The 26,845-nt window shown below is 48.9% G+C and overlaps 1 protein-coding gene across 1 annotated transcript in view; it reads left to right on the forward strand.

Annotated features, from left to right (window-relative positions):
* Nucleotides 1–6,849: 6,849 nt before the first annotated feature.
* The window catches only part of LOC144146374 (uncharacterized), a 33,493-nt gene continuing 13,497 nt past the window's right edge, over nucleotides 6,850–26,845 (forward strand). Inside the window, exons 1-4 of the mRNA XM_077678331.1 lie at nucleotides 6,850–7,131; nucleotides 12,520–12,604; nucleotides 14,232–14,308; nucleotides 17,108–17,179. Of these exons, the coding sequence (XP_077534457.1) occupies nucleotides 12,577–12,604; nucleotides 14,232–14,308; nucleotides 17,108–17,179 (177 nt within the window). The 5' untranslated portion in view covers nucleotides 6,850–7,131; nucleotides 12,520–12,576. The remainder of the gene's footprint in view (nucleotides 7,132–12,519; nucleotides 12,605–14,231; nucleotides 14,309–17,107; nucleotides 17,180–26,845) is intronic.

A 26,845-nucleotide genomic window follows, 5' to 3' on the forward strand; every position in this document is an offset into this window, starting at 1 on the left:
AGTGCGTTACGTCACGCACCATTAGTTTTGGAGGGTGACTGAAGTCCGCGGTCTGTCGTGGACGAAGCATATCGCTTCGATGAACACTAAACTTGCAAGCCTGGTGCATGTTCTAGGCTTCGTGGCGGGAAAGAGGTAGGGCCCATCTTAGAGCACTCTTTTCCAATTATAGCGGAGCCTTTTTGTCACATTTTTGTTACAGCCTGGCAGCCAGTTCAAATTTTCTAACTTCTTCCCGGCGCACATTAGAGAACTTGCAAGCGCTAGCCCTAACAATATGCCTGTGACTATCACCATGTGCGTCTACAGCCGCAAAACTGCGGAGGCACGTGCGTTTACAATGAACGCCCTTCTTTGGTTCGAAGCCCTTGGAGTCTACCTTTGATGTGTCATCATCCACTATTCGCTCTTCCGACAACGTGCTCGAGAAGTAGTTTTGCGGCAGCCATTTTGCTTCATTAACAAAATATTCCATCAGGTTTTGCCACACTAGGGGTTTCACAGAATCTTCTGTGCATAATATCAAAACCATGGATCCACCTTTCCATCGCGGGAATTGTAAAGAAGTCTTCTTTGCCATTAGTAGCCCTCTAACAATTGACTCTACCGTACTTGCTAGACACATACGCCGGAATTGTACATGTATATACTGATGCTTTTGTGGCTGAATCCAGGTATACCGCGGCTTTGGTAATTCTAAGCCTGTGAGTTACCCTAGGCTTCACACTAGACCACAAGACAAACTCCGCTGCAACTGAGTTGGTTTCTATCCGGGAGGCGATTCATTTAGTGGTCCGTGAATCACCTCACGTTTGGACCCTGTTTTGTGACTCAAAGGCCGCACTCCAGGTCTTCAATAGAGTGATGAAGGAAGGATTTACTGCGGAAGTAATGGGGTTATGCGTCTTTGCACTGTCACAAGGACATGTCCTCACCATTCAGTTGGCTCCAGGACATCGCGGGCCAGCGTGTAACTATTGGGCTGACAAGGAGACAAACAAGGTTTCTGCGAACAAAGACGCTGTAGGTCTGCCTTTCGCATGGCAGGAAACGGCCACTCTTCTGTGTGCCATTCTCCGCACCGCGTCGACGAGTCACTGTTTCCAGCCTGACAGAAGACTACACTGGCTGGATCCGGACTGTAAGTGTCGGTCACCTCCTAGTATTCAGCGGAACAACGCCACGCTGCTTCGTCGACTACGGCTTAAGGTAGCCATTACCTGTCGCTACAAGCACCTTATTGGTGTTACGAGTGACTCCAATTGTGAAATGGGCTGTGTACCAGAGACTAATTTGCATTTTCTCTCAACTGTCCACGATACGGGAATCCTAGAGAACAACTGTTGCGATCATTGGCCCGTTTGCACTGTCGCGTTGTGTCTGACGAAGTACTGCTCGGTCTTAAGAGAGACACGCAGCGTTACCCCAAGGCATTCAAAGTAGTGCTGAAGTTTCTGAGCAGCAGCGGTCTGGCACCGATATTGTAGTTGAGGCCCGCCTTGGTGAACTATAACTCTTCAACTGTAAGTATACGAATCGTTTCCATATAGCAATTCTTTCAACTTTGACTTCACCACCTTCAATTGTCTCATTCTCTATCCATTTTGCTTCCTACACTTCCCCTTCCCACCCCCAGAATAGTTGGCCATAACCCATACCATGAGTCCGACCTTTCTGTCTGTTTAACTTCAATAAAATTTCAGTTTCTCTCATTTCACATTTTTTGCCACAGCTCACGCAGCAGTTTGTTTACTGTTGGTTTGAAGTCTCGATAAGGTGCCTGGAAGATCGCAATACTCGTTCGACCATCTGCTTTGGTGACAGCCTGGTGTGCTTTCTCGTTTCCAGCTGCGCCATTAGGCGAGGAACCCACCAGCCTCCAATTTGAGGTTTAGTTGGTGCACTGTGGGCTGAGCTATCAGGAGAGCAACGAAGGTTAGGTTCCTGCATAACTTTTATGTTGACGGAGCCATGACAAATCTGCGCGAGGCGGTAGCTATAACAAAATAGGGGGATTTATTTTGAATTTTGTGGACTACAGGCACGTATAGTCGGCCTGCTGACACTGTAAATGTCGTAGTGTTTTGGTCTATTGTATTGTGACCAGAAGGTGATGCCCAACAGCAGCCCAGGTCACTGCACATAAGGTCCTTGTTGTGCCTTCAAACAGATGACGTTTTGTACCTGTATTTACGGTATATTAATTGTTGTTTAAATGTACATTTTGAGCCTTTACAATGTATGTGTGTAAACAGTGAGGTGCCACAAAAGATTAGGGCCATGTCCCAGGGTGCCGCGTATTAGGAGGGTTTTTTTTTCTAAGCGCCACTTAACAGCATCGACAATCTTGAAGCAATGGAGTTTGTTATGAATAACAATGGCAGGGCTAAGGGAGGTCGAGTTAGGAACAGCATCATTCTTGGGGTATGTTCTGTCAGGGAACAACGTGGGTGCCCAGGCTGCGATGTAACCTTCAGGGCGCAAGTAACACTTATGAACACGCGCTAGTACTCTAAAGACTATTATTAATATTCAGCATGAACTCTCGTGAGTGGACTAATGCGGAAAATCCTTGTGGACAGCCTGATGAATAGATCGTTTATGGGATCCAACATCTTCTTTGCCGTGTAGAGGCTGACCAGTACACCAGGAACCCCTCCCCCAAGCGAGACAGGATAAGGCTTCTGTAGAAGTTTATTGTGCATTTCGTTTCGGTGCCTTATTCTGTGTGTGGTAATATGTTAAAGGGCCACTAAAAGGCTTTGAAAAGTGACGACATTATGCGCGAGATTGGCATAGTGCACATTCTTGAAAATAACCAAATGGGATACGTCTGTATAATGCAGGAGCGGCAAGAACATGTAAAAGAGACCTTCCTTTCTTTCCTCCAGTATCTGCGGATCCTGGACGTCGTTTTTACCAACACTGATGGCACACCTTCCCACTTGTGGAGATATTACGCAGCTGGCTCTGAAGACTACGGCACGGCTATTGGCGGGTTCCGTAAAATGCTGCAGCCTCTTTCCGGTATCAAAGCCGGAAATAGACTGCCGTTTTCGGATGCAGGCTTCTGGGGCAGCCGCAGGTGCTCCAGGTGATTCGGGAGGCAGGCGGCACTTAGGACGTTCCTCAAGTGCGGCGTATATTTGAGGGACACATGTCGACCTCCGCCATCCGTCGCACGAGCATAGCTGAGTTTGTAGGTATGGTGCATCGTTTACGAGAAACGAATGACTGAAAAGCATGAAGCATGTTCACCAGGCACGACCGCTCTCGGCGCGCACACCGCAAGCACTTGCCTTCTCGATAGGCTACCTGCGGGCAGGAATCGACGTACGTCGCAGTCGCTAAAAATTGTCGCTGACCGCCAGAGCAGCAATGTCGGAGAAAGCCTGTTTACACATGTGTAAAAGAGGATGATTGTGTGTTGAAAAATTGCGCTGAGTACTGCCGTCGCAGTGGCGTGTGAAAGCGGCGATCAAAAAACTGTGGCGATGATGGGCCTTCTCTATGGGAAACAGGCACCGAAGGACTGGTTCGGTGCTATTGAGCCACATTTTCCCCGTCAGCATTGTAGGCTGTAATCGCTGAGCTAAATTTGCAGATTTTGTGCGGACTTCGCTAGAAAAATAATAAAGCTGGAAGCCATAAAGCATTTTCTGCACTCAGAAACGGTCCACACACACACCGGCAGTGCCTGAAAACACCCGGCCCGCGCGTCCAGCAGGGTCCACGAAGCGGCTCGAAACGACGCAGGCCATGGCAGCAGCACCTTGTTCCTGCTCCTACAAATAAATCTGATCGCGAAAAAAAATGGTCATACGAGAAAGTGGATGTTAGTGGGCTAAAAATTGGGCAGGGATTGTCATCCGCGGTGCGTTTGAAAGAGGCAAAAATATATCTGCCGCGATGCTAAGCCTACATTCTTCTGCGTTGACCGGCCGCGGAGGGTGGTTACCTACCCGGATACAGATACTGCCCCTTCACGCGCGGTGCTGTGAGCGGTGGAAAGATGCTGCTTCGTGCACGGAAGAATTTGAGATCCTTTATATGGCTACTCTAGAAGAATGAAAACATGCAACGGCCGGTATGGCAATCACCGCAAGAACAATGTTCCACATTCTAGGAAGGGGATGGTGCTGTGGTAAAAGTTGCGTGGGGATTTTTATTCGTAATTGTAGTGGTAGTGGTGATTAAATATCTAAACCGATGCTAAGCCAGTAGTTCCCAATTTGCAAGCAACCAAAGCCAGCTGCGAGCTCTAGGCGAATGCCCTGTTCTAAAACTCATTGTGAGTCAGCGTGTTGCATTTGGGCTCCTTAAACTTTTTTGGGCCCCCAACGCAAGGTCCCCCTATCCTAAAACTTCCTAATGACTGCGCGTATCTCGAAGTGCAATAGCCGTGGCAGGTGTCTCTCTCTGGCCTTGCTTATAGCTGGTGAGCTCGCAGCATCCGCAGTGCTTTGAGGGTTGAGGGGCGGGGAAAGAGCGAAAGCCTTGGGGCTTATGGCTGGCCCTTTTTAGTAACCAATGACCTGGCTTATAATCAACATTTTCTAAACATCTTTGCGGGAAGATGTTCTTTGGGCAGCCTCCAACCAGTGCGAGCGTAAAATTGCAACCTTCGAAACCCCTATTTTGGGCCCCTTTAGGTACATTCATGGTGGTTAAGCGTTTGAGTTTTAGGCGCTTTAGGTGCAGAATGGAGGACAGCCTTCAGTCAAATACAAATCAGACGCTTGTTTCTGGGTTGAGCTCGAATTTATTCTCGTCGGCCCATTTTAAAACTTTATTTCCGATATGTGGATCTGGCGTTCACAAAAGAAGAGGTGTCAGGATTTCAAAAAGATTTTCACGTCGTGAACATACACAGAGTAATTACACATAGTCGGTGGAATCGAAGTGCGAATGGAGTTTATTTCTACAAAAAAAAAGTGTGCAGCTCAGAACACGTCCCCGCGGCCCACCTGTCAACTATGTAAAAGGCTTCGATAGGGTACCTGTTATCTTGACACAAAATGACCAATCGGAGAGGTCGCGTTCGGAATTGTTACGCTTCTTTCCTTCAACTTCTTGGGTACAAATGTCTCTTAGACTACCGAATTGCCACGTGGTATCAAAGGCACCCTCTAGGTCAAAAATACCGGCAAGAATGCTGTTTATACAGAAATTATTTTTTCTTACTTGGTACTCCCAACGCAGCAGCTGGTCAGACGTAAAATTGTTTTTCTCTGAAGTCACACAGGAAGGAATCTAGCAATCTGTTTGCCTCTAAAACAAATGCATTTTCTTGCGGTTTGTCATCTTTTCCAATGCCTGACAGCTTGTTAGCGCTTTAGGTCTCTAGAACTTTGTAACATCTGGATGTCTGAAATGAAGTACGTTAGGGGTGAATTATTTAGTGCAGATCTTCGTCTATGAGGTTTTATATATGCCAGTGACCTATTCTGGCTCTAAGCACAATACATGACAAATCGTTATGCACAAACGATGAGTCAAAGTGGTGCCATTTTAGGGGCGAAGCTCCTTAAGGCGTGGCTCTGTCCATCCTCGACGTATGTATGTAGCCACCTCTAGTTTAGTTCTTGGATTGTTTACTAGATGGCGTGGCTACCTCTAGTTTAGTTCTGGGATTGTTTACTAGATGGCGGTACTTGTATATGATGAAAAGATGCGCTTGGATTGTTTACTAGATGGCGTGGCTACCTCTAGTTTAGTTCTTGGATTGTTTACTAGATGGCGGGGAGCGTTGTAATAAAATCCGTTCGCTGTTGGCGCGCGCTCGGAGTCGCCCGATGGATAAGGCTGCAGATGTGCGAGCCCGCGAGGCAGAAGCGCTCCGTGAAGCTGCGCGACGCCGCCGCCAAGATCCTGCCGTACGAGAGCGGGAGGCCGAAGTGTGTCGTCTGGCTGCGCGACGACGCCGCCAAGATCCCAGCGTTCGAGAACGAGAGGCCCAAGCGTCACGGTAACGGCGCGAGGACCCTGCCGTACGCGAAGCGGCACGGCTGCGGCGCGAAGAGGATCTCCAAAACGTCAGAGAACGGGAAGCGGCGAGAAAGCGCGCGTATCGGCAGGCAGACCCCGATGCAGTGAGAGCTCGTGAGGCGTCTGCAAAACGCATCAGGCGAGCTCAGCCACAAGGTGCCGATGCGCGGTTTAAGCGAGACTTTCTAGACGTTACCTTCGGACACAGATGTAGTGGGCGAACTTTCACTGAAGAGTCACGGTTTTACCGATGATTTCCCCTCAGGAGCTTCGCCCACTCATCATCATTCACCCCGTGGATATGCTGTGAATTTTTTTTTCTTGGGCTGTAGGCCTTCCCAGTGGCTGCATCTGGGCTATTCGGGGCTTCTTTTCAGTTAAAAAATCACTTCAATGGGATCACCAAAAATAGCGTCAAAATTACACGCCAGGGACTATAAAACAATTATGACAGCAAAGAGCAAGTCGCTGTGTCCCGGTCTATTTGTGTGGTTACTCTGCCAGACTCGCACCTTCTAGGTATACCGAGAAAAACCAGAAAGCGTTGTATCAAAAAGCAGCCTTCTGTCAGCTTCCCTTGCGCGGTTAATTTAAAGCCTAGCAAGTCGTATCATGCGTACAAAAGTTATCTTTTTTTTCCCTTGTACAATGCCACAGAAGACTGCAAGAGTGATGAGTTGTTAGAAGCCACACCGCCGTATAAATTTCACTGTTGCCAAGCGATCTCAAAGTGAACTCCTGCCGGCACAGCTGCAGTAAATAAATGTCACACGGTTGTCTTGTTGGTTTGTTATTTCTCGTATTGTCCACATATACAATGTATTGCTGACCTGCTGGCTCTTTATTCTCCGGTTTAATGTCTAGAAGAATATATATAAAGCGATGTCCGCGTTTAAATTTTATTGCTGAGCAGAGCTGATTTTTTTCTGAATTGCTCTTCTATCTGTCCGTCTCATCACTCTTTGACTACACGCCGCCGCGCACATTCCTCGTGTGATCGAGGCGAGGGCATGTGCGTTCCCTCCACGCTTGGCGACGCTTAGAAAGAAAGTGCGAATGACCTATTCTCAGCGGCGACGGGGACCGCAAAGGCTGTGACAGCGGTGTGACGCATCTTAAAGTACCGCCGTGGGCTCGTTTGCAGTAAGCTTATTTCCTTGTGTTTCGCATGCAATTCTCTCAGTTCGACCAGCATCCCAGTTACGATGCACGTAGGCGCTTGCCTCCGCACGTTTACCAGAGAAAGGTACTATAAAAAAGTTGTAAAATGTTCTGGATTAACAAAACTAAAGCAAACGTTCAACAACACGGTGCCTAACCCATGTTGTTCGTATTCCTTGCACAAGTATCACACTTTCTCGTTAGCCTCTAAGTACGGAAGAGATGGGTGCTTGAGTCATTGAAGTAGTTGGGTGGGGGGAGTCGTTCTATATAATAAACTTTGCGTTAGTAGCGTCATTGTAACTGCGGTCATGAGCCAAGTGAGCTCTCGCATTCACAATAGTTGCATTGGCAGCCGTACATTAACGAATGATAAGCAAGGATCGGCTCTTAGAGTTTTCTTGGGGCACCTTGATTTAATTTGATGCTTTTTTACGCTTTTCTGAGACTTCGCTTGATTTAGAGGCTCCTCTTGAAAGTACATTGAAGTGACTTTTTCAGACTTTTGTTTGATGTGTTAACTGCAAAGAAGGATCCAAATATTTATACTTTAAACGTTTACTGATCACTAAATTCAGTATTATAGATCCTGAAAGAAGTAGAAAAAACCGTGCGACGTTTGCAGCGCCAGCGACAACGGCAGGCGCGACGTTAAATGAAGCGAATCGTTTTGCGGTGGGGCTGCACGATGTAGAAGGTTGAAAGTTTGTGCACACGCACTTCCTTTGTGTAAATGTTATGTTTTTCTTTATAAACAACTGCAGTGCTATATGCAGCCCCCATATAAGACGAAATCTAGTTCGTGTGGGTTATTTCGGGAGAGCTGTTAAACCAATTTCGGTTTCGGTTCTGTGCAAAAAACATGCTTAGCATATAAACCTACGGTTATTCGCTCATTGTAGATATCCCTGGCATCGGTACACCGCGCTTCTGCAGTGTTGTAGGCTGCAAAAAATTGGTCAGAAAGGAATTCATCGTACTAGCGAACATTAAGACAGGGACACAGCTAAAGAGACGACGAAACACACGCTAGAACTTCAGCTCATGTGATATGGACCGGCGCTGTAATGTGGCCGATGATATGAGTGATAGTGTTTTATTACGTGTTTTTACGATAACCCATTCCTTTTTTACGTACTTATTGGTGTTTTCCTGTTTATGTGGCATAAACTGAGTTGAAGTTCTAGCGTGTGTTTCGTCTTCTCTTTAGCTGTGTCCCTGTCTTAATATTCGCTAGTACGATGAATTCCTTAATATACAGTAACCAACTCGACCAACCTAGCGCTTTAGTGGTCAGAAAGGCCTGCCATCACTGCTCAGTTTCGTACGGTACACTAGCCGAGGCGTAGGCATATGCTGAACGCTTCACTTGAGAAACTGAATTGCGAGGCGTTTCGCCCCCACCTTCGGAGTAGGCCTTACCCATTCCTGTGTTGTAAGAGGCGCCTTCACACCAATTCGACAGTCAGCTTTTTCTGCAGTGTGTCAGCAAGCTGGTAGTGTGGATGGCAACACCACGCCATCGAGCACATGCCGGTGCATCATTGTCTGTCTGCACGGAGTGTGCCAACTCTGTCGTGGAGAAATGGAGGTATTAGCGGAATGCGCGGAATGCGGAGTGAAGAACGCAATATAGAAATAGTCTACAAAAAACTCCCGTGCGGTATTTGAATCGCGTTCTGGACCACTTACCGAAAACAGCGTGGTTGCCTGGAAGAGGAAATACTTAGTATACAAATATTACAGCTAACCCTCCATGTTATTTGCTGAGTGGAAGCATTCCGAAAAGCTTAAATTTCCATGTCTTGAAAAACGCTTGTCGATCAAGGTCCTCCACGCCCCACAAAAACAGCTTATCCCCAGCGACGGCGTTTGTTGGGCAGAAAAGCGATCGCGTATGTGTGGTCGTTCTGCCGACATTCCTGCTACTTCACCCTGCGCAAAAAGTGTTTCTAGGACCTTTATCTTACGGTTTACAGTAAAAGGTTCAGTTGATTTTAATTCCCTATCACCTATATTAACACCAATAACTCTTACCTTGGCCCTAATTAACCTTACATTTTCTACACGTGGACCAGCCGCCCCCATATATGCAGCTTACAAGTTCAGTTATACTGAACGAGAAAGGTAGTGTGCTAGTGCGGAATCATTTTCCCTAATGGACTTCATTATTCTGAAAAAACTCTGCGAGCAAACAGAATAGAGCCATATCCTTTAAACGCAAACCTTTTCTATGCTCAGTTTCCGTCAACGCTTTCACCATATCTAAAAAAATTTCGCTCCAATCCACTGTGTGAAGTTGGCTGGACTGCAAAGCTGTAAACGACACCCACAAAGATTACCCCTGAGACATCACTTGATTTCACAAACGTAACTCTATAAAGAGTGAAACCAGAGACTAGCAGCAGTAACCTGGGTTTTGCGATGGCGGCGTCTGCGTAAACGAGTAACCGAAATAGCAGGGGCGGCAGAAAGAAAACGAAAAGGAGCGTCGGCGAAGGGCGAAAAGGAGGAGGGCGGCACGCGCAGCTATGGTTCTCTCACTGAGCCAGCCGGAGCTGCCGCCTGCCCTTCCCCACTTCCTCCACACGGGCGGAGCTGGCTGCGCTGCACCTGGCCGCCGACCTCCTCCTCGAAAGGGGGCCCCATAACCACCCCGGGGCGGTCATCCTCACGGACTCCAGGACTGCCCTGCTGCGGCTGCACGCGGCCGATCAACCCACCAACAGCAGCGGCTACCCGGAGCGCTCCCTTGCAATCAAGCTGCGCACTGTGGCCTCCCGAGGCTTCGACCTGCGGCTCCACTGGCTGCCGGGCCACAGTGGCATCCGGGGCAACGAAGACGCCGACGCCCGCGCCAGGGAGGCCCACCACGAGGGCACCCCAGTCTCCGAAGACGTCACCGCGTTCGACGAGGCCCGCACTGCCCTGGCCCGCATGGTGCAGACGATGCACCCCGACCCTCGGGTCGTGAGCGGCCTGGCGCCCAGACCGTTGCCCGCACGCATCAGCAGGGACGCCCGCTGCCTGCTTCTCCGCATGCGGCTGAACTGCTGCAATGTGGCGGAGCGTCTGCACCGACACGGCCGCAAGGACTCCCCTACATGTGCGGACTGTTCCGAACTGGAGACGCTAGAGCACCTACTCTGCTTCTGCCCCCACCACGCAGGCCCGAGAGCCGAGCTCCACCGAGCACTCCAGCGTCGAGGCCTTCCCAGCGCCGACATGGAGGACATTCTGTTCCCGAAGGGACCTGCGGCAACCCAACGGGAAGTGTTCACTTATCTGCTTCACTTCCTGGAGACGACCGGCCTCACGCAGCGGCTGTAGCCCGGAGTGCAGTGATTGACTGGTGTGCCCGGACTGACAGCGTTCTAGGACTGACAGCTCTCTTTATACCTTTCTCTCCCTCTCTCTCTCTTTCTACTTTATCCTATCACTCCCCCTCTACTTCCCTTCCCCTGCACTGGGTCGTATGCAGGTGAGCTCCCTGCCGAGCTCAAAATATCCCCAGTGAATTTCCTTTCATTTTCCTGTCGCAAACCACAACCCCCCCCCTCCCCGTCACTCTTGTTTCACGCGCCGCCGCGAAGGAGCGCCCTGTCCGCCCTCTCCAAACGCTGTTCCGTCGCCGCTAATCCAAACCACGTGGGCACCACTATCATACACTATGTGGTTTGCACTTCACACGAGGGGCTTTGAATGAACGCAGGTAATAGACCTGCCGCTCTGCTCGTTGAGTACACCGTCTGTCTCCTCGTCTCCTCGTGTGGGCGCAGCTTAGTCGGTAAGCCGACCGGCTGTCCCTCCGTTTCTCTGTTCGGATCCAGCTTAGATTCTTGGTGCTGCCAGTAATTTCTTTATTTCAGCATGGCGGTTTCTGCGGACGCGGACACGAATATTTTATTAGCTGGTAGGTGTATACTGCTTCCCCGAAAAACGTTAATTTCATTTCGCGACCGACGTCTCACAATCTGTGAGTGGTTCGGTGGGACGCACAGTCGACGCAGTGAAGCCAATGTGCAAGAGTGAGCATCATAGAAAACATCAGGCGGCTACACCGGCAAGGGGAATGCAATAAAAAGAACAGCCCTTTGTAATTGCTTATTCTAGTTAATTAATCCACGCTACCTGAGAACTCCGCACTTTGTTCTGCACAAATAATATCACGATGTTTACAAATCACTTCCATGTTCCTTTGAGATACGAAGCATAACTGAAAGGTGGGTTAGTTTGTAAAGCGTGTCTCACAAAAAAGCAGAGAGCAGACGTACGGGAGAGGATGTGTTGTGCTTCTGCCTTTCGTTCGCTCTGTTTGCGCGCGGCACTTTTGAGGCACATTCGTTTGTATCATTATTCCCCGTGACTGAACGAATCGCAAAACGACTAATCCTGCTCACGCCATGCGGCGTCATTCTCCTCGACCTTTTATACCAAAGCAAGTGAGCTGGCTTTGCGTCGCTTACGTAACTGTTATTTTATTTCTTCGCTGACGTTCAGTGCTCAGGGAGCATAAATCGCAAATAGAGAAACTCTGTATCAAAATGCTCCCAGTGCATAAAAGCAACTCGTCGTAAATCTTATGTCACAAGAATAGATTTCATCTGTACCTTTCATTTTATTCGCTTTGCTTATTGTCGAAATCACTCCCTTCAGTACCTTCAGCTGGGAATCCGTCGCATATTCCGCCGCTGTCCAAACAATTCTTGAGTAGCTTGTCACTCTTCCTGTAGGGTAGAACAATTTTCTATGCCCCCTGCTTAATTTCTGCGACACAATAGTGTGCTAATCTATAACGGATTCTTTACTGGAACTCTCTGGGTCACAAATACTCCAAGCTACGGATGAAATCACTGACTTGAATATTAAATAAGGTTTTTCCCCCTAGGCCACTTGCGAGCTGATAACAATTTATGTACGCGAAAGCAATCGTTTCTCTGCATGTCGCTAATCCCGCGTCTGGCGCGCAGCCGCCCCACATAAAGGATGGGGTATGGCACATAAAACGGCTGGCGACTAAAGAAAAAAAGAAAGTAATTCTGTTTGAAGAAAGCTGGGCAAATTTGGGTGCCGGCACCACAGTTAGGCGAATACATTGGACTAAATTGTTGCCTTTGATTTAGAAAACACTTGCAAAGTAAACACTTGTACTTTGGCTTGCGCGCGTTGTTTGTGCATGCAAATACTAATGTAGCATTTATGCCAGTAGAAAAGTACGTGCTTGTATAATGTCGTCTGCTTGGCGAAGTGCACCCGTATCTATTAACGGAGAGAAGAAAAACGCTCAAAAGTTAAAAACCGGCGATTGTTATGAAAGGGCCCGTTCTGCAATGGAACACACATGTTCTCGCAATGGCTTCTTTACCCTAGGGCCCTTGACGAGCAAGACGAACAATCACCCGAGGAAAAAAAGATACAGAAAACCGAATGAATTTGGCACTACTCGCAACTTTTGGTAAGTAAGCGAAATGGGGGAGCCATATATTCAAGTGAAGCTGGTATTGGTTCATTATTCGCATTTTTTTTGTCTGTCCGTCAGCAACACATGAACAAAAACTTCAGCACAGCGCGCTTCACTCTATTTGAAGGTAGTGTGAGAACATGGTGCTATTCACTTTTTTTCTATGCCAAAATATAGTCTTGAGGCGACGCTATCCGTGCCTATTCAGGCCGCGTCAAAGGAATGAGCATAGCAGGTGAATATGTTACCCAGCGATGATGTCAATGTTTAATGAGCGGCCGTCTCAGCAGGAAGTAAGCGCCACACCACCATTGATTTTTCTTGGAAATTTGTTTTTGGGTTCTACTGGTTACGTATTTATCAAATGAAATACCCCGCTTCTCCCCTAGTGCTGCTGCAATCGTCCTGGTGGAGGTCGTGGTGAAATGAGGGGTTGAGGAGGTCCCCATGCTGCGTGGCGGCAAGACGGAGTACGCGAAGAGTGGGTGATGAGCGGATGATTTAATGAGCGGCCATCGGAAGTGCTTTCCCAGGCTGTAGCTTATGGAGGGAGCTACAACCGGGAGCGCCCAATTAGTTAAATTCCTCGCACAGTGGCACTATGTTGCACCAATGTAGCGGCGCATTTGCTGCTTTTAGCCTTATTTACCACGACGAAGTCGTGCCAAATAGATAGCATGCAACTACTCTTAGTTCTTCATGTCGTTACATGAGATAAATTACTGAACTTAACCACAGGCATAAGGAAATGGGTGTTTTTGACATGGGGTGTTGCATTTTTTTACATGTCATTGTTTGTTGCCAAGACAGGAGCGAGGATTACAATTACTTTTTACCTGTATGCTCTGCCCCCGATGTTTACAGCTATGTGGCCGGAACCCATGTGTTCTCACAATGACATTGACTGGTGCTGGTGATGCGTATTACTTTGAAATATGAGTAATTCAGAAGCAACATTAAATACTCCAAGTCTTACTCATCATAGCTAGTAACAAGAAGTCGTTGTGGATTGTACATATGCCTTTGATTGTCTGTACACGTATGGAAAAAAAGTGAACGCACCCAGTGATTGTTTTCTGGGTGGTAGCACTTTCAACCATATTCATGTGGGCAGAATTTCTTAGAGACCGACCCTTCGATGGTATGACCGCCTTAAGTGTAATCATTTTAATATGTGATCATTTCTTGATTTCAAGGTAAGTGAGGAAGTGACTCCACTTGTAAGCGGTTCCGAAACAGTTCACCTTATTCCATTATTACAGAACACACATTGCGATTTCTAACCTGTACAAGGGTCCTTAACTGTAGGGGTGGTTCTGGGCGCCTCAGACTTTCCAGAAAAATCAACGAGAGTTCAGTTCGTCTGGATGCAAATGCCTTGTTAATTCTCCTGGTTGAGATTAAAGGGATGCCCGAACGGCTTCAGTGTATATTAACGTTTAATAAAAAATAAGAGCGCATAATTGGTTTTGATTTCTCCGTTCTTGGAACCCCTTCTTCTATTAAACTCGCATCGTAACAAGTTGTTTCATAAAATAAATCCTAATATACTTGGGAGTAGGCAGTAACGGAAAAATGGCAGGAAAACAGTTGAGCAAAGCGCCCCTTTTTTTGGTCACAGTGTGTACCGTTGGGACGACAACTTCAACCAGAAAATATCCCACCTGTGGTCAACAAAGAATAGACATAACAGCTTTGGTGAGCCTTTTGTTTGTTTACTTTTTATCACTGCTTTCTTGGTGAGTTTGTGTTAACTGCTAAACAACTTCGACTGCCCGACACAAATGCTACGGCCTAATACTTTTAGTGCAATGTGGCATGAGAGCGCACACAGTCTAGGACAATGTTCGCAATGTTTGAAGGGAATTCTGGTAATTTCGTAATTCTGTTATCTTATATATTTGTAAACCAATGTCATTTGCGAGCGTGCTGTACGTCGTTTGCGCGTAAAATTAGTTACGCTCATTTTGCTTGCCCGGGCTGAAGGTGACGTATAGATAAGTTTCACTTTGTCTCTTCTAGATGATATGAAGGTAAAAGAAGCCACAATTTTCTTTGTTTGAAATCAATTCTTGGTAACTTCACGTGACGCTCATTAGTTATTCTCCAATTCTCTGAAAATTGTAAAACAAGCGCCCTACCGTCAGGAATCAGTCCCACTGAACACATTTCTTGTATGGAAAGTTCGGCACATTCTTAGACAATGAGGGGACACTGATTAACACCCCGACGCAGCGCAGGCGATGAGGGGCGCGCGTATTGGAGTGCTCCGGTTTAATTTTGACCACCTGGGGATCCTTAACGTCCTCAAAAATATCGTACACATGGGCGTTTTAAGAGCAGAGCATCCTATGGGTTCGCCTTGTCGTCGCACCTCGGTAACGGTCGATGTCAAGCGATATCAAGGCGGCGCAGCGAGATAACGGACCCAAGTAGAGCCTGGTGTACTGTCGTCCAGGGGTCACGCTGAGGCTTCTAAATTTACGTAGTTTAAATAGTCATAACCGTTCGAACCTCGTAAACCGCTGGCGCTTGTCATACATCTCACCGTTTTTTAGCGCAAAGGAAACTGCAGGTGTATTTCAGGTAAAATCTGTGTATTTAACCGGCAGCCCTCACGTTCATTTAGACAGAAACGCTCGTTGGGTTGGTTTTACGATAGTTAGCGAAAAAAGCGGCCGCTCAAGAAAAAAATGGCGCGTTCAAAACGAAGCAGAAAGGCGCCAGCGGCACAAGAAAAATGGCGCTTTCAAAATGCCGCGGAAAACCTCCAGCCGCGCAAGAAAAAAAAATGGGGCGTTCGAAATGACGCAGAAAGGGTCCAGCCGCGCAAGAAAAAACTAACGCGTTCGAAATGACGCAAAACATTTCCAGCACACAAAATTAAGCAAGCACAATAAGAACAGAACTCCCGCTGGTGCAGTTCCAGGCAGGGGTCGCTCGAGCAAGGCGAAGGCGGGAAATTTGAATTGCATATTCATCAAGAGAGGAGTGAGACAGGACGCCGAAGAGCGTGATGGGGGGTAGCAGTGACCGGATGATGGCACCACAACCCATTATGGCGAATGACGACTCTCCCCTTCCGGCAGCTTTCACATTCAGTTGAATGGCGTTAAATATCTTGCTTTTCGCCTCCATCAGAAAAGCGGCCGCCGCGGTCGGGTATCCAACCCGCGTCCTCATGCTAAGCAGCAGAACGCCTTAGCCACTGAGCCACCGTGGCGGGTTTAGAGTTTAGACTTTAGAGTTTAGACTTTAGAGTTTAGACTTTAGAGTTTAGATTCTAAACTTTAGTTTGGAGTTTATAATTGGCGTTTAGGCTCTAATGGTATCATTTCTAGAAAATTCCCTAGTCTTCTGTACGTTTCCCTCAGCAAGGTCCCCTTTTTTGCAATGAGAGCCATCCAGCGAAGAGAAAACGGCTTGACCGCAGCGCCCCCTAAACTTACGTACCATGTTTGCGGTTCAACCAAGCTTGTCAATTCGAAATTAGTGCTTCCAAAAGTTTTCTCACCTGAATATTTGTTTGCAGTTTTTCATCTGAATGTTCCTCATAGCTATTTTGAAGAGTCAGCAGGGCTGAATTCTTTAAAGCGACGGCTGCTACTTCCAAACTACGCGGTATCGGCATGTTGATGCATGTATTCTTAGGTAAAAAAGTGACCTTGGAGGGCGGGAAACTGTGGAAATCGCTGCAAAGCGGCGGTTGAATCAAGGTATCTAGCATCCAAAGCAGCCTCTGCACCACGACCCAAAGCGTCGCGGAAAACGGCGTGCAGAATAAGCGTCGTTTCGCGCGTCCTTCTCCCATAGGTCCGGGTGGTGCGCCTTCTGGCACAGCAAGCGACTTCCAGTTGCCCGCCTTTCTACAGCCCCTTCCGAAACCAAGAGTACATGCATTTCAATGCCGATGCCGCGCCGTTTCGAAGTGACGGCCGTCCCTTTAGACAACTGGACACTAGGACTGTGCACGTCTGGGATCGTGTGCACAGTCGGCAACGTTGTGCATGCAGACGATGCAACTTTCTTTATTTTAAATCCCAAACCAGTCATTCGGGCACCAAAAATGTAAGGAAACAAAAAATTAAGCAAAAATATTTATTCATACAGCAATTTATTCTGCTAAATATCCAAAAGGCAAGATTGGTAAATGCAATAAGAGGGTGTTACGGTGGGTAAATGTGTGGTTCTCCGAACATTTTATTTCTGCGAGGACAGGTAGTTGCATTGAAAAACTGGGGCGGGAGGCAGACTATATAAATTTATAGAGGCTATAATCACGCTTTCGTTTTCACGGCATCATAATGAGCACCTAGATGTCTTCGTAACGTATTTTTTTTTTGCCCGTGACTTCACTGTACACATTTGAACCTGCCAGTGTTTCCCAAAAAATAGACCATTTCGAATGTTTGCTCGTTTTATTGTACGTGTGTCCTGTCGTTCATCCAGAGGTACCTACTGCAGCTTAATTACTGAATACCTGATTTAAATGCGCAGGACAATACCACGTGCATACCACCTTATTACCGGGAATTGCAAGACAATCTTGGCAACTGCACTTCTTCTGTGGTAAGTCGCAACACAAAGTGCTTCTTTGGGATTTATTAGCACCAGTTTATGATGTCAAAACGCCACAGAATGAAGAAAAAACCATAGGTGCATGGGCGTCCGCATACTTGCAAACGCATCAGACCACACGAGGCACGTACCCACACTACTCAAATGGTCGAACATTCAGTCAAGTAGCGACACTCGAGTTGGCGACTGATTGGCTGGTCAGTAAGGCGAATTAATATCGGATACGAAGTAACTATTTTGAAGAACGTGTTAAGGACAGATTAGTAGGAATTCAGAAGAAGAAATTAGCCTGGGGGGGGGGGGGGGGGTGGCGGGGAGGGCATGTAAAGCGAAGGCAAGCGTGGCAAAAGACGGCGGAAGGCTAGGTAGTCAAATGAGGTCAAGTAGTTTGCGGGGATAAATTGTTCGCAGTTTGCACAGGACCAGGTTAATTGAAGATCTACGGGAAATCCGCTCACCCTGCAATGGGCGTAGACAGGCTTATAATGTAAGAAATTTTGGCCGGTACCTTCCATGCTTACATGAGAGTAGCATTTAAATGAGACTTAAATGAGCCTAACTTTGTTTTTGTGTAATTGAGTATCCAAACTAAGCCTTGGGTTAAAAGCGTAACTAGTTCATGTTACCCCCAGCCGACAAACTTGTCTTTTAAATTCTGTTCACTGAGTAACATGGCTTGTGTTGGCATATCGCCAGAGGGATGTCGAATCTTGTCGTGCCTTTGTGTCAGCAGTACATAGCTGGTTTCGTAAATACTAAATTTTTCGGCTGTGCAAAGAGCTCCTGCGCCACTGATAAATTTGTTTCTTCTGTATGTTTCACTATGGAGCAGAAAATATTTCAATCCATGCTTTAGCTTACGGTAGGCAATAACGAAAAGCACTAAACTTCTCGAGCGAAGCCAATAGCGTTCGTCCATGTGTTGTAACACTGTCCGATGTGATAGCATGAGAAGATAACAAAGACTGCAGCATTAAAGAAAGAAATTTAAAACATGTCTGTCAATATTTAACCATCTTCAAAAAAGTTTTAAAACCGGAAGCTATTTCCCCTTGCGAAGTTATGAAAAACCTTGGTATAGTTATTCCGATTTCTTGATATTTTAAAATCGAAGGTCAGTTTTAAATGATAGGGATTAACGTATTACTGGGTAATAATATACCGTAGCTTCAATGTGGAATTCTGCAGGGTGACACAAGTACTTACAGCCCGTGAAGAGCGATTATGTTTCCGCTTCTAGTGCTATTTGGAGAGAATGATGAAACGCCGTAACACGATATCAAAGAAAGGTTTTATTTCCTACCAAGATGCGGTGTAGGACTCCAGGTATTTTGTTGTGTTATTTCTCTGACGTATACGCAATCCCGAAAAGTATTTTTGTATTCAAGGATAAAACATAGAATTACCGAAATGACTAAAAATAACATGAGAATCAATGTGTACTTGTCGATAGTGGGCATTCCGTCAAAAAGAGCAGGGAGGTCATGCTTATTTTTTGTTTCTTGTTATTCCTCACGATAATACGTGGTGATATGGTTTGAGAGCAACATCGTCACGCTTAAAATTTCAGCTTCCATTCAAAGTTCGATAAACAATTGGCGCGCATAGCGTCTGCTGGTGTCGTGAAAAATCGAGTATAGCACAACTAGTGTGAGAATTTGTTTCCCGCATTATCACCACGAAAACAGAAAGTTCCTATGATTCATAAAGAAGCCTAGGAAGACTGGAAAAGTCCGTATTTAATTGGTAGACCTCGTAAAGCAGGTAAATTCTTACCGCGAGAGTGCACCCCAGTAGGGCAACAAATCATGACTTGAAAGAGTGTAGGCATGTTATCATATATTATAATGGTGGAACACATGTCGGTTTTAAAGATTCTACTTCGTAATGATCGAAATACGACAATATCGCTGAAAGAACCAGTTAGATTCAACGCACGCTTTCATCAAGATTTGTATTTTAACGCTAACCTCTCTAACTACTACTGGGTAATTTCGTAGAGTCATGTGCCTTCACAACCTGACGAATTAGCAGGCCGCGTGAGCCCTGCCTTGTCTGTGCTCCGAACTGTCGTAAGTTGGAAGCATGCATACCGTAAGTTCATATCTCAAGTATTCTATCTCGCATAAGTTCGAAGTGTCAAGCACAGTTTTGCTACAAAAGTAGAAGCGCAACACACTCGCTTTCATTTACACAATTGCAGATATACTTCCCCAACTCTTACTTGATTACTCAAATAACAGAAAATCGCTTGAGGCTGGGCTTCGATTGCTCAATCAGTCAGTCAACCAGTCAGTCAGCCAGTCTGGGGGTGGGTGGGTCGACAGGTCGGTCGGTCAGTCAGTCGGGAACTCGCTTATTTTCATAAATATTGTTGCGTCTTAGTAGACGGAGGTGTAGACAGCAGGATGTACCTGTTTATTAGGCGTAGCGCTATACCGAAGAGTACAGGCTGCACGGCGAGTCTCAGCGAAGATGGCTGAATCGTTCTGCCCGCGAGCGGTGGACCCACACACTTGCGTCGTCGTCTTCGAACACCTGGCTGGCAAAGAGAGGGGACGTAACACTCGCTGGGGATTGTACACTAACACTGCACGGCGATCACGCATACCGCAAGCAGGGGATCGCTGCTTGATAAATATCCACGTGACATTTACCCCCCTCGTCGAGAGAGCATCGTTCCCATGCGTGCAAAGCTCTGGAAAAAAAATGAATGCGCTCCAGGCATTGCCCTCAACGTGCCAGGTAGGGCTTCATACGCACGACATGAACGACGTCAGGGCGGCGGTTACGCCGGCGTTGAGAAACGATTCCGTCGTCCACAACCTCATAGGTGACGTGGCTAAGTTGGCGCAAAACTCTATAGGGACCGAAGTAGCGTTTGAGGAGCTTTTCAGAGAGTCCTCGACGTCGAACAGGAGCCCATACCCAGACGACTCGTTCGCCGAGTTTGAAAACGACAGTCCTGTGACGGAGGTTGTAACGGTGCGTGTCGTAGCGCTGTTGCTGCCTTGTTCGTAAGCGCGCCAGTTGACGCGCCTCTTCCGCTCGTTCCGTAAACTCATTTAGCTGCATGTTGTCATTGCTGGTGTCGTGAGGCAGCATTGCGTCCAACATAGTGGTCCCGGGACGGCCGTAAAGGAGGAAGAACAGCGTCATCCGGGTCGTGTCTTGTTGAGCCGTATTGTAAGCGAATATCACGTATGGCAATACGGCCTCCCAGGTCTTGTGCTCGGCGTCGGTGTACATACTCAGCATATCCGCTATTGTTTTGTTGAGCCGTTCAGTCAACCCGTTTGTCTGCGGGTGGTAGGCTGTTGAGGTCCGATGTGCTGTACCACTGAGTTGCATCACTGCGTCGACAAGCCCAGCAGTAAACGCTTTGCCTCTGTCCGTAATAACAATGGCCGGGGCACCATGCCGGAGAACAATTTTGTCAATGAAAAACTTGGCGACCTCGAATGCAGTTCCTCTTTGGAGGGCTTTTGTTTCAGCATACCGAGTGAGGTAGTCGGTAGCGACTACAATCCACTTGTTTCCAGCGGACGACGACGGAAATGGTCCCAACAGGTCCATCCCGACCTGTTCAAACGGCTTCTCGGGGATTTGGACAGGGTGCAGGAGGCCCGCTCGCCGGAGTGGTGGCGCTTTCCGCCGTTGACATTCACGGCACGTGCGCACGTAATGCCGCACGGCTGCAGAAAGTTTTGGCCAGTAGTATGACTGCTGTATCCTAGTCAGGGTACGGGTGAAGCCGAGGTGACCGCCGTCGGCTCATCGTGGCAAGCCTGCAGAACCTCGTTCCGAAGTACTGCAGGTACAACTAGCAGGTAGATTCGGCCACGCGGAGAAAAGTTCGCTTTATACAGGACACTACTGCGGAGACTGAAGGATGACAGCGCTCTTGAAAACACCCGCGGCACAGTGGATGAACGTCCCTCCAAGAAATCAATCAGCGGCCGTAGCTCGGATCCCCCCCGTTGCTGCTCTGACATGGAGGATGTGTCCAGCACTCCAAGAAAAGCGTCGTCATCGGTATAGTCATTCGCCGACGCAGGGCAAGCTGGTGCTCGCGAGAGGCAATTGGCGTCGGCATGCTCTTGGCCGGACTTGTAAACGACTTTGACGTCGAATTCTTGAAGCCGAAGGCTCCACCGAGCTAATCGACCAGACGGGTCTTTTAGGCTGATCAACCAGCAGAGTGAGTGATGGTCACTGACCACTGTAAATGGACGGCCATACAGGTAGAATCGAAATTTAAGTACTGCCCAAACGACGGCGAGGCACTCCTTTTCTGTGGCCGAGTAGTTGGCTTCCGAAGAGGGCAACGTTCGGCTGGCGTACGCTATCACCCTTTCGAGGCCGTCTTGCAACTGCAGAAGAACCGCTCCGAGTCCAACGTTACTGGCGTCGGTATGGAGCATGGTGATGGCGTTTTCGTCGAAATGGGCCAAGACAGGAGGTGTTTGCAACCGCTGGCGCAGCTCTCTGAACGCCCTCTGTTGCTCGTCATTCCAAAGGAACGCCACATCATCCCGTGTAAGGTTGGTCAGCGGAGCTGCAATGCGGGCGAAGTTCTGTATAAATCTTTGGTAATAGGAGCATAGCCCCAAAAAGCGCCTCATGGCTTTCTTGTTGGTTGGCACGGGGAACTGGGATACCGCCTCAGTCTTAGTAGGATCAGGTCGAACTCCGGCACTGCTAACTACATGGCCGTGGAACAGGAGTTCCTCGTACCCAAAATGACACTTCTCAGGCTTTAGCGTAATTGCGGCGGATCGTATTGCCTCGAGGACGGACGTGAGGCGTTCAAGGTGTTCTTCAAACGTAGTGGAAAACACGATCACGTCATCCAGATACACCAAGCAAGTTTGCCACTTTACGCCAGACAGCACGGTGTCCATCAGTTTTTGAAAAGTGGCTGGAGCGAAATACAACCCGAACGGCAACACTTTAAATTCGTACAGCCCATCATGCGTCACGAAAGCGGTTTTCTCGCAGTCCCGTTCATCGACCTCGATCTGCCAATACCCGCTTTTTAAGTCCATAGACGAAAAATAGCGGGCGTGTCGTAGTCTGTCGAGGCAGTCGTCAATGTGAGGCAACGGGTAGACATCTTTTTTTGGTTACCTCGTTGAGTTTGCGGTAGTCCACACAAAACCGTACTGTCCCATCTTTCTTTTTCACTAACACTACGGGCGACACCCAAGGACTATTCGACGGTGCGATGACGTCGTCTTCCAGCATTTGCTGTACTTGCCGCCGTATTGCATCGCGCTCCTTGGGGGCCACACGGTACGGGTTCTGACGGGTGGGCCTCGTCGTTTCTCCGGTAATTATTCTGTGCTATGTCAAATGCCTCTGACGGACACCTGACGTGGAGGAAAAACAGTCTGCATACTTTTTCAGTAGGTCGAGGAGCACTCGGCGTTTTTCTGATGGCAGGTCGGTGCTGACGTCTATTGCGAGTTTAGTGCTGGCTGTTGTGGTGGCACTAGTTTGAAGCACAAAACAGCCCTCTGTGTCGTCGACAGCTTCGAAGAAGGCTACAGTAGTCCCTTTCAGGATGTGCTGGCGTTCATTGGCGAAATTGGTGAGCAGGAGGTTTCCGCGGCCACAGGACAGGTGCAGCAGGCCTCTCGCGATGGCAAAGCCGTGGTCGAGGAAGAGCGATGTGTGCAGCTCGGCAACGCCATCGGCAGTGCAAGGGTCGTCGCACTCTACTGCGACAAACGCGCAGGATCGTGGCGGCACACTTACGTCGTCAGCGGCGATACGCAGCGGTAGACGTCGGTTCTCGGTACGCTGTAATGGAGGCAGGTGTGTCGATAAGCTCACCCTGCCCTCGCCTATGTCTATAACGGCGTCGTATTCCCGCAAGAAATCCATGCCGAAGATTACGTCTTTGCAGCACCGAGGTAGAATGACAAAAGTGCCAACAAAGTCAGTGCCTGCTAGACGAATCCTGGCCGTGCATTTACCGACTGGTGTCATCAGGTGGCCCGTCCCACCGAGTCTTTACCTTGCGCAACCGCTCGGTAAATTGCTGGCTCACGATAGAATAGTCTGCTCCGGTGTCCAGCAAAGCGGTCACCTCATGCCCGTCGATGGTAACGCTGAGCTCAGCACTAGCGCCTTCGTCGGCTTTAAGGGTCGTCGTCGTCGTGTGCTTACACAGCGGAAAAACTCTATGGGCGCTTTGTTCTCGTCGAGTGGTCGCGGCAAAACCATTGGTTGACGTCGGCGGCGGTGGGAGGTCTTCCGAGCTTCTGCAATCAGCAACCTTGCCTCCCGAGGTCGCTTCATCTACTTTCCCCCCCCCCCCCCCACCGGGGGCTGGAAAACCGGACGGCGGGGTCGTCTCGAGGGGCGCGACGGGTCGGCGGGAGGTGCGGTGCCGGAGAAGGTGAGCGGGATCGACGAGTAGGCGGCGTGGTGTTGCGTGCGGAGAGGTGGTCGGCGATTTCAGTCTGCCGCTGGTCAAGACGAGGAGGAGAAGCAGCCGGAGAGAAGCCACGTAGTCCGATCTCGCGGTAGGGGCATCGTCTGTAGACGTGGCCAGGCTCACCGCAGTGATAGCACAGGGGTTGCCAGTCAGCTGTGCGCCACAAATCCGTTTTGCGAACCCGGGTCGGTGGGAATTTCGCCTGCGAAGTGGGCCACGACTGCACAGGCGGGGGTGGCTGACGGAAAGGGACAATCGGCAGGTTTGGTGGCTGCGGACGCATGGCTGCTGCGTAGCTTGCGGGGCTCTCTTGCACGGGCGGGTCGGGAGGCGAGAATGCTTGGCGCAGCTCCTCACGCACAGTCCTGGCCATGGAGGGTGTCGGCTGTGGAGTCGCAATGCCAAGCTTGCCTAGCTCTTCGCGCAAGATCGACTTAATCAGTTCCCGCAAAGAGCTGTCGTCGATCGTCAGGTTAGCAGTGGTTACGGGAGCGTTGGCGGACCTCCAAGAATACTGACGACTTCGCTCCTGCACAGCCCGCTCGATAGGCCTCCTGCGCTGGAGTTTTGGCGACATGCAGCGCCCCTAGCGGCCGATGCCTCTGGGTAGTACAAAAGCAGACGACCCTCGCCGCCCTCCATGTGTTTTCAATTACAAGCCAGAGTGAAAGTTGGTTGTGACGCTTTGTCGGGCGTTTAAATGACTGCATACTGTATGAAATAGCCCTTAAAGTAGTTGCAGAGGCTAAACAATATAATATCCGCTAAAAGAAGTCGATTTGTCGGCTTTCTTTTGAGCGAGCTGTCGTGGTGGTCACGGCGTGGGACAGTATTGACAGGTCGGGTGGTTTAACTGTTTGATGACAGTTGCAGTTTTTTTCTTCTTGCGTTCGGTCGACAAAGGAAAGTTCCCGGGTAGCATAAAGCGGAACGCTGCTCATCCTATATCTCGAGGTAACTGCAAAAGGTTGCTTCAGAAGGAGCATGCAAGCGAACGCAAGAATTGCGCAGCCGACTCAGCTGACACTGCTGGCCTGGCACCGCCTTTGAAACGAGTAGAAATTTTGTTTTGTATTTTCGCAAACTAAATTATTCTTGCGTAACGTTTTACGCCGCACGATTTACGAACGGCAGGGTACATGTATATTAGCGAGTAGGTGGGGCAATAGCGCCAAATAAACAAATTATGCGCTATTAAAGGACGCAAAACATGCACGAAATCATACGCCCGCTGCCTGCAGAGATGTGTACTTCTATAACATCACATAACACAGTCGCATACACGGCGCGGGGCCCCGGATATTTACATACGATCTGTGTTGGTTTTAGTGCAGGGGTCGTCGAATCTGAACGCCTAAACGCCAGTTTTGACTTCAAATGGAGTTAGACAGCGAGACAAGAACAGGGAATTGGCTTCCTCCAGTTGGAATGCCCCCCATCTTCACACTTCGCCACATTATTGTCAAATATTATTAGAAATTCGCTGAATTTCTTCTCTTTGCATTCAAAGCCCCCCTCCTCCTCCTCCCATCCGATTTGCCGTCCAGCCCTCCGTCGTGTCGGCTGCATCGAACTCGGGCGTTGCTGACCCTCATTCTAGGCTATTAAGTGCGAACTTGGAATGTATGCTGCAAGAGCGTAATTAAGTAAAGTGAGAGCAAACAAGGAAAGCGAGCGGCCTAATTAGTTCGCCCGAACACTTTGTTTTACGGCCACTAATTTCGGAATCGCAAAACAGATTTCACGCTTCTGACGGTCGCGGCATTTTGTCACTGAGACACGTAACAAAACAGCAAGCTAACGCTTCACCATGTATTCGTAACGGCGACGCAAACGAGCACTGTTTAATGAAAGTGCACGCATAGTGTGCAGGTACGCAAAAGAGCGGCGCACCGCAGCAGGCGAGCCTGCGGTCCGCCGGAATCGCTGGCTTTTTAAAGCGCGATCATCGCCGATTGCGTCACTCTTCTTTTTTGATCAACTGTTTTTGAGAAGTCTTTGTCACCTATAGTATTAATTTAAACTAGAAATTTCACTTAAAATTTCACTTCGTACGACCATCGGTCGGTGAACCTGCGAGTAGCAGACGCCGTCACGGTCCCGGCACTTTCGTCGGCGCTGTAAACGTGTTTAGCGCTGCAAAGCTTTTTTCCCTAATGCCAAGTTGGTCGCTGAAATAGATCGGACGCGTCGGGGACGAGCTGGTGACCACGTCTCAAAATAATCGGGAGCGTCGAGCTCATTTTGCTTCTGTCAGCACGGGATCCTATGGGACCCGCGCAGCTTTGTACTACCCGGAAGTACTGCCCGGAAGCCGCTTGCGCAGCGCCCCCTGGGCAGCGCAGGAGGCCTATAGCCGTGGCCTCTCTGATGAACTCTTGCACAGTGCGTGGCGGGTTTCGGACAAGGCCGGCAAAAAGCTTCTCCTTGACGCCGTGCATAAGGTAGCGAAGTTTCTTCGCGTCCGACATGGCAGGATCAGCGCGGCGAAAAAGGCGCGCCATGTCCTCGGCAAACATGGTGACACTTTCGTTGGGTTTCTGGATTCTCGACTCCAGCAACCGCAGGGCGTGCCCAGAACAATCCGGGTCGGAAAAGGCTTCCTGAAGCTCCTGGCGGAAGTGGGTCCACGTCGTGAATGTAGCCTCATGGTTCTCGTACCAAATGCGAGCGCCGTCTTCCAACGAGTAGTATACCTGCCGCAGTTTGAGCGCATCATCCCACTGATTATAAGTGGCAACACGCTCGAAGTGAGCAACTCAGTCTTCCACGTCCTCGAAGGCATCCCCGTAGAATTTATTGGGTTCGCGAGGCTGGTGAATTACCACCTGTGGTGCGGCCATAATGAGAGCTTGCTAGGCCTTACGGGTGCGGACGTCGGAAAGGCCCGGTAATTCAGGAGAGAGACCGAGCTTGCGCCGACTGCTCCGATGGACCGGCGTGTTGATGAGACACGGCCTTTCTGGGCTGGCGCCGGACAGGGATCCAGACATCCGAAAACCCGGCTCCGCCACCAGTGTTGCGTCTTAGTAGACGGAGGTGTAGACAGCAGGATGGAGTTGTACGTATTTATTAGGCGTAGCGCTACACCGAAGAGTACAGGCAGCACGGCGAGTCTCAGTGAAGATGGCTGAATCGTTCTGCCCGCGAGCGGTGGACCCACACACTTGCGTTGTCCTCTTCGAACACCTGGCTGGCAAAGAGAGGGAACG

Source organism: Haemaphysalis longicornis, unplaced genomic scaffold, assembly GCF_048455015.1.
Source record: "Haemaphysalis longicornis isolate Haplotype H1 unplaced genomic scaffold, Haemaphysalis longicornis Haplotype H1 scaffold_7, whole genome shotgun sequence".
In the NCBI taxonomy this organism is placed as follows: Eukaryota; Metazoa; Arthropoda; class Arachnida; order Ixodida; family Ixodidae; genus Haemaphysalis; species Haemaphysalis longicornis.